The 8,454-nt window shown below is 27.3% G+C and overlaps 3 protein-coding genes across 3 annotated transcripts; all 3 read right to left on the reverse strand.

Moving 5' to 3' along the window:
• Positions 1-6: 6 nt before the first annotated feature.
• On the reverse strand, positions 7-2,537 carry LOC111041079 (the record flags this gene model as incomplete). Its single annotated transcript, XM_022325242.1, has 8 exons — positions 1,909-2,537; positions 1,696-1,816; positions 1,383-1,618; positions 851-1,241; positions 605-777; positions 369-528; positions 108-253; positions 7-27 (listed from the first exon to the last, which is right to left on the reverse strand). Coding segments are annotated over exons 1-8 (1,341 nt in total), but the record flags the coding sequence as incomplete, so codon positions are not given.
• A 4,341-nt stretch (positions 2,538-6,878) lies between these two features.
• Positions 6,879-7,503, reverse strand: LOC111041131 (death-associated inhibitor of apoptosis 1-like). Its single transcript, XM_022325302.1, has one exon. It carries the CDS (start codon positions 7,207-7,209, stop codon positions 6,895-6,897), a length of 315 nt encoding a protein of 104 aa, XP_022180994.1. The 5' UTR covers positions 7,210-7,503; the 3' UTR covers positions 6,879-6,894.
• Positions 7,504-7,878: 375 nt separating this feature from the next.
• On the reverse strand, positions 7,879-8,241 carry LOC111041087. The gene has a single exon (XM_022325249.1). It carries the CDS (start codon positions 8,239-8,241, stop codon positions 7,879-7,881), a length of 363 nt encoding a protein of 120 aa, XP_022180941.1.
• Between the last annotated feature and the right edge of the window lie 213 nt (positions 8,242-8,454).

Below are 8,454 nucleotides of genomic sequence, written 5' to 3' on the forward strand. Positions count from 1 at the left end.
GTCTACTTCTTTCAACTGTGATACTGTCTGTAAGTAAACTAAACTATAATTACTTATTTCAAAGAATTAATTTAGTTTTAAAAAGAAATGAAATTATGAATTCATACATTTGCATAATAAATGAATGATTGCTGAATTTCTAATTTAGATGGTCTAGTAAAATTTTTTTTTGATCCAGTACATGTTCTTTTTGATATATTTATTGGTTTAAATAATTCTACCAGAACTTTTAGAGCAGCAACTGTGTCAATGCCTATAAAGTATTAGCATTTATGTATTAAAAATTAATTTCAAGTAATAAATTGTACATTTCAAGAATTTTTAAATAGGAGCCATATTTTATGTAATAATAATTTGTTAAAACTTACCAGAATCTGGAGGATTTATGATCGCATCTATCAAATTACTATCAATTCCTTTAACATTATATCTATTTATATAATTTGATAATTTGTTTTTTAAAATTTCGAATTTGGTAAAAAGAATCAGTGTTTTTTGGGGGTATAACTGACTAAAATACAGATCAATCTGTAATCAAATATGTAAAAATAACTCATAAAAAAATTAATTAAGTAATTTTAGCTTTGAGTAAATTCATACTGACCAATGTAAATCCAAGTGGACTTTTTAATGGAGGATAGACTGATAGATAACAACTATTTGTATCATCGCTTAATAAATAATTATATCTCTCTTGAAATGTTTTAAGCCATTTGTTTTCAACAATACTCCAAGGTGATATATTATTTTTGAGCCATATTATATCATCTGCTAATTCTTAACAAAAAAAAATAACACATTTAATATTAATAAATATATTAATGAATAAATTCTATAATATTTACTATACCTAGGGTAGGTATAAAACTATTTTCAGGAGTAATCTCTTTAGTCAATCTTTGGTTTGTTTTCCTAATTTCTTTTCTGAGATTATTATACTTATCCCACAACTTTCCTCTAGCTGGCGATACCAAATTTGCCTCTTTTTTGTAAGGAGTATAATATGTCTCTTTATGTTCTTGAGGAAATACAGAACAAATTTCTAAAGATACTGCAATTAATTTTTCAGTAGATATTTTCTTGTCTTCACTTTGTTTGAGCAAATGCGTTACTATTATATGAGATAATTTATTTCTCAACAATCCATTTAGTTCATTATTCTTTAAATAATTATCTAAAATGATTTTGCCTTCATGATAACTATTCAAAATAGATTTTAAACTAATTGATGTATATAATGACTGTAACAAAAAAATAAAAAAAATTGTAATGTGTCTTAGTACATAGAACAATTTTGTAACAAAATACATTTAACAGTAATAAAATAATGGTTTGAATGCATAGTCATATATACTAGTTAGGTAGGTACTTAAAAAACATACTGTAGTATCGATAAAGCTGGTGCTAGAAGTATCAATTTGGCTGGTGCTAGGAGTATCAATAAAGCTGGTCCTAGCAGGAGTATCAATTTGGCTGGTGCTAGGAGTATCAATAAAGCTGGTCCTAGCAGGAGTATCAATGAAGCTGGTGAAATGTTTGTTTGTATAGCAGGGGCTAGTTTTATTATCAGTAATACAGTTTCCAAGCGTTGAAAAATCCTGATTGATAATTTCTATACCTACAATTTATTTAAATTATATTATTAAATAGTAAATGCTTAACACAACAAGAATATAAATTATAAAGCATAGATACTTGAATCATCCAAATTTGTCTGCAAGGTTTCATGGGAGTTCAGTATATCATTTACATGACTCAAATTACCATCAGTTAAAATATTAAAAACAGAGGTCTCCGAAGAAGAATTACATGAATTCTAAAATAAATAATACAGTTTAATGCATACAATATAGTATTAACTATTAATAGGTACAATTGGGTACACATTAGTAGGTACACTTTTATTACTTGGACATTAGATGATAACTCAGACTTCAATTCTGAAATTCTTTTAACTATTTTGGCTCGATGACCCATAGGTAGACAAAGCTCTCGCACCATAGATTCAGTTAAGCATCGGAAAGCTTCTTCATCTACTTCTTGATCTAACCATTACAAAATAATATTTGGGTAGATAACAAGCAAAAATTAATTACAAAATGTCGTCTATTTCTGATACGGTCAGACATATTATTACCAAATGGGGAAATAATAGAGGATCTTGATGTTTATAAATTTGATTTAGTTATCCCAAGTACACTTTAAATGTATGTTTAAATAAATTGTCAATACCTATAACATATTTTACTTTACCTACCGATGACCTAGTAGGAATACACAGATCTATCAATACCGATAAAATGAGATGACATATATTTGTTAATTTGTAATAAGCTAAAGGATTACAACAAATATAAGGTGACACACTGACACGTGTGTATGGTGTACCTATTATATACCTACAAAATATAATATTATAATATAAATTCTAATAAGTACTATAGACTACTAGGTACTGTACCTAACTTAGTACTAACTTGTTACATTCTAACAAATAACTATATAGATTAAATCTAGTCTTAGGGTAAACTAGGGTTTATTAATTTAGGTTTAGGAAACTTACCTATAAATTCTTGAACAATACTTTGCGGAATGTTGAGTTCATTTAAGTTCTTTACAACAAAATTATCCATGATTAAATAATAAAATATTTAATACATACAGTCTATTTGTTATATAATATGTATTATATAGAAGTAGGCACGTCGCACGTAGCACTTATGAATAATGTACACTACTACACTCAATGACCAAAGAAGTCGAAAATCAAAATGTGAAATAAGTACTAGGATGTATTGGTAGACGGGGAATAACAAATACTATAAACAGTGATCACCATACGTCCGTCCATACTCCATAATATGACAATAATAATTATCTACATTATAATATTATATAACAATATTATCAATGATAAAATCGATATCTTGTGTATAATCGATCAAAATTCCCAACTATAATCTGTAAATACAGTACACAAACCCAATTCAACTGCAGCTGCAAAACTATTTTGGGTTGTATTGCAAATTAGAGTTTTGGTTGGAATTAAAAAAGGAAGTAAAAGTAATTTCAAAGCATTTGTTGTAGTTACATCTAAAAAATAAATATAAATCAAAGTAATTTAGTAAAACATAGTTTGGTTAATAATTATAATTAATATAATCACAAAACATTGTAATTTTTAATTGAGCCCCCCCCCCCCCAACAAATTATAATTAAGTCCTAATAAACAAAGAGTTAATTGATAAATTTAATTTCATAGGACCAACATACAAATAAAATATAAAAATTATTACTAAAACATAAAAATATGTACCCATGTAAAACTAGTCTAACAGTTATTTATACACATTTTGTACAGTATTGTATACACTTACACTTTACAGTGGTGTATATTTTTATATTTCAGATCAGAAAAATCTTTAAAAAAAGTTGGAGTTTAATAAAAATAAATTGTTATACATACTTCCATTTAGTTCGGCCAAATCTAATTCTGATAAGAGATTACGAGCATATTTATCTTTAATAGAACTTCTCCTAATTTTTAAAAGTTTAGCAGTAAATATATCCCAACTATTCAAAAAACAATTACAATTCTTTAATTGTTCATTCGATTTTGAGTAACATAGTTCAAAGTCTTTAATAATCTGAAAATAAAAATAGATTTTTTAATATTTATTAAAAAAAAGTGTCTTAGTCCATGTAATTTATATGTTCTTATCTTATAATAAATAAAAATACATAGAACATACTAATTCAAACCCTCTTGGACTTTGAAGAACAGGCCACGATTCAAAAATGTCTGATAAACATTGACTATTAGGATTCAAAATTTCGCTTTTTCTTAACTCTGATGTATATTGCCACTTAGATATAACAAGATCAAAACTTGCTGTTAATCCATCGCTTGCCAACCATTGCTTGGCAGCATGTACATCTTCTATAAATGAAAAAAGTATGTAATTTATTGTAACTAAGCAATAATTTTCTTAAAGGATTTGTAAAATCTTTAAAATGGAAAATTAGATGACATGATACAAATTATTATTGAATGTAAGAAGAAAAAAGAAATTAGCTGTTTAGTACAAATATTTCATAACATTGGTCAAATTTTAATTTTACATAAATATTAATTGTGATTTATACAGGTATTTTGATTTTTTTTTTTAACCGTAATGTATTTAAAAGGATTGTATTTAAATTAATTATTGCCATACAAATAATGGAATCTTAGTTTTATGAAAAACTAATATAATAAATTCAAATTTGATACATGACGTATAGGAAAAGGAAAACAAAAATTGTTACCTACCTACTAAAGAAACATATTATAGTCATCAATATAAATCAATTTTTTTTTAATTTTATCATTTGACCACAAAGTAATTTACCAGAAAATGAAATTGTCTGTTCTGGACCGAAATTGTTGGAATTTTTTTTTACAGAAGATAAGACACCAACTGATCGTAGTCGCCTAGCCACATTTTTCCATCGTTCAATTAGTTTTCCTTTAGCATGTGCTTGATGTGGACCTTCTGTTTTGGCTGGTATAAAGTAAACACTCTAAAAATTAAATAGTTAATTTAAATTATTAAGAATTAATTAAAAATAATGATAAATTTATAAATTTGTAATTAGAAGAAGTATTTTAATATTATAATAGGTATTTATACATTTTGCTCTTTAGGAAATATTTCAACAACTAAACTGGCAATTTTTCTAAAAAATAGATCAGTTCCTCTGTAATAACAAACAATACAATTTATGATTATCTAACCTTATATATATATTGGGTTCAAATGTCTTTTTTACTGTAAGTACAGTAAATAATCAAGCCCATAGGTGTGTGCAGACTTAAGTTTTGAATTGAGCACAAGATTAAGTATTCTTAAATATATGACTTATATCACTTTACTAATTTTTTTTAATCTCATAGTAAATAAAAAGTTTACATACTTTATTTTACATTATCACAGCATATTTAAAAAATAATATATAAGTATTAGGTATATTCCCAAACTGATGAAATCAGAGTTTCTATGTACAAAAATTAACCATATTTCAGCACTTAACAGTATAATCAAATAGAATGTTGTTTTATTTTAATTTTTTTAACAGCGAAATGATATATAGCCCTTAGAAAACTTTCAAGTGCAGCATTTGCTTCCCATGTGTGACGCCTATGTAAACTATATTATACACTCCAACCTCCAATCCTTATAAAAAAAACTATCTACCAACTACCTAATTATAATAAAAAATATTCTTACTTGCTATTGTCTTGAAACAGATGATTTATCAAAAGTTGTGTCAGTAAATTCTGTGAATCGTCAGATAAAAACCCATCATTTCTTTCAGCATCAGCTAAAATATATCTGCCATCATTGGTTTTATGTATTAAATCTAATAATGTCTATAAAAAAAATATAGTTCTTAAAATATGTTAGGTGCCTACTTTTTGTATTTAAATAGCATGTATACAGTTTAAATAAAGATGAGCCTTGGAAAGTTTTTCAAAATATAAAATTACCTAGGTAGTTGTTAGTAAAATAATAGTAAAAATTACCTATCATATATAATATTTTATTTATGTTACATTTAACTTTTAAGTGTCTTAATAAAACCCTATACAGTTTTACTTAAATTAAAACCTACCTATGTTTAATTGATTTAATTCTTATCTGAATTTGAACAATATAATATATAAACTTACTTCAATCGTCCATTCCATTGGTTTATAATTCCCATATTTCTTATGTTCAAATGGCGATGGTCTTAGACTTGAACAGTTTTTAGACGTTGATGAAGCCGATGTAGCCGATGTAGCCGATGTAGCCGATGTAGGTGTAGATGGGATTGTATAAAGATTATTTGAAATATCTTCGACTTCAGTACTTTCAAAATGTCCTTCAACAGACTGCTGTGTTACTGCAGTTGTCTGCTGTGCGAATAAATCCGGGTATAGAAACTATATTACAGAAAGCGAAATATTCGTTTCAAAACACCATTAATTTACACTGTGTAACTATATAATAATTGAATTCTTTAAAAATATATAGTTAATTTTACACGTACTTGATCTTGAAACAAATCCATATTCGTGTAAATAGCATAAATTTATACAAATCAACAATATTTAACAGATCGTTGTTATTTCGAAACTCGAGAAGAACGTGGAGACGGAAATGAGTTGAAATTTTAAATAACACAGGTTGGAGGTTATGTGTCGTGCACATAAAACATAATAAAACTATTCTTAGTAACAAACCATAGAGTACTATATAGTATATACCATTACTCTATGTAACAAACACACACACAAACGTCGAACAATGAAACACAAACCGGCATTATCAATATCTTGGAAAATTGGTCTACGCAGCCACGGCGGCGGGAAGTTTGCACTAAATTTAGATATCCAGTAAATTTTACTCCTATTAGCGCACGTCGTTTTGAAGTATCATGTGGTTGATTTAACATTATTGTACATAGTAAAATCCATTCTCTATAGAATATATTATGGTGGTCAAAATAGCATTTATGACTGTTGATTCGATTCGGAATTATTGTTCAAATTATAATATTAAAATGTAATTTTAATATATTTTTATATTACTATAACTTAATTTGATATAAATTTAAGCATATCGTAGATATAAAATAATAAAAGATATGAGTAATTTCAAACATTTTTGTTGTTACTCTAAGTAACTTAATTAAACGTGTCATTTTCGTCATGTGTAATACAAATATTTCTTAATATAACATATTAACATTCAACATCTTAGTTATTGCTAAATCAACACCAATATTTATATGTGTGTATGATTTAGACTCATTACAATCGCAAACATGACCTGCTTTTACATATTCGTTTTTTACATTTTCTATAAATTAATTTCCCTTACATAGTAAAACAAATATACATTTAGGATTCCATTTTGCATGTTCAACCCACGGTATGTCATCATTTGTCCATTTTTGTAAAACAAGTCCACAGAAAAAACATTCAACTATATCTCCTACTCCTGTATATCTGAAACCAGATTCAGATAATGTATATTTATTTTGACACGAAGTGGATGGAAAAGAATTATATGATTTTAATCTCGATAAAAATGTTGTAGAATCTGAATAGACTGGATATGAATTATTTCGCACCAAATAAACTAAAGATGGAAAATCGATTGAAAATTTCTGTAAATTCATGGTTTTTGATAAAACTGAAAATATTTAATCGTAAAAATCAATAAGATAATTTGTCGGAAAAATAAAAAATAAAACACAACTTGATTGATCAACGGTTCATTAATAACTAACTAAATATTTTAAATTAATTATGTATTATTTAACATCATGTCTGGCAATTAATAATGTAACTGGTTAAACATTTAAATTTTTGTTTTGAAATTACAGGGAGATTGGATGCACTGTAAGGGGAATTTGTTCCCTTGATTTTTTTTCATCTCCCTGTAAAAATGGAGCCAAACTCCCCAAACACATACTACTGAGGTGGACATTTAGGGGAGGTGGGACACATGTGTCCCATTGGTTAATTCTTGCCAGGACATTTGTGTCACACAGTAGTGTTGCATGTGTGGGACATATATTCCAAAGGTTGAGGATAAGCTGGGATAATTTTTCATTTATATTTATAAGTACGAAATAATATAAAAAACATTATTTTAATTTCATTATAATAGTATTATATTTTATATAATATTTTTTTATTCGTTTTATTATTTACCAAAAAAACATAATATAATAACTAGGTGAATGAATTGACATTTTCGAAATAATATAATTAATTTTTATGAAGTATGGTACAATGTGAAACAGTTTTTGCATAGTGGTAAATTGCACATTTGACACATTTGCTTAGCCCTTTTTAGTTTCTTTTTTTTTCATTGAACACCTCGCACATCTTCGTCTTGTCATGACCTCGACAGGAAAATGGTCTTCAACATTGATTAATGTTTTCGCGATCTTTGATGGTCTTCCACTGTTTCTCCTGCGTTTTACTGCACAATTTGCTATTCCTGTTGCCATCATTTGTTCAGCCAATGGTACCAAGAATTGTAGTAGTCTGGTTTTATTTTCATTGACTTCATTATAGAGGATCCATGCATTTACGACCGCTGACATTAATAATTTGTAGAACACCTTTTTCCACCACTTCGTTGACTTACGGCTGCATTCGTACACACTCATTTTCTGATCTGATAGATCTACTCCGCCCATGATTTGGTTATAAAAAATAATAGAATTTGGGCAAGACACTTTCAATTTTGTCTCATCCTTTTGCGTACGAGAATTTCTCCAACAATTGGCGTATGACTGTTACTAATTACTACAAAATCTTAACTGTCTTGCCATATTGCTGCTAACAATCCATCTGAACAACTACGAAATTGATGTACACCTATTTTTAATTTGCTATCAAACTTAGGTACG

The sequence above is a fragment of the Myzus persicae genome, unplaced genomic scaffold, assembly GCF_001856785.1.
Source record: "Myzus persicae strain clone G006 unplaced genomic scaffold, MPER_G0061.0, whole genome shotgun sequence".
NCBI classification, from domain to species: domain Eukaryota; kingdom Metazoa; phylum Arthropoda; class Insecta; order Hemiptera; family Aphididae; genus Myzus; species Myzus persicae.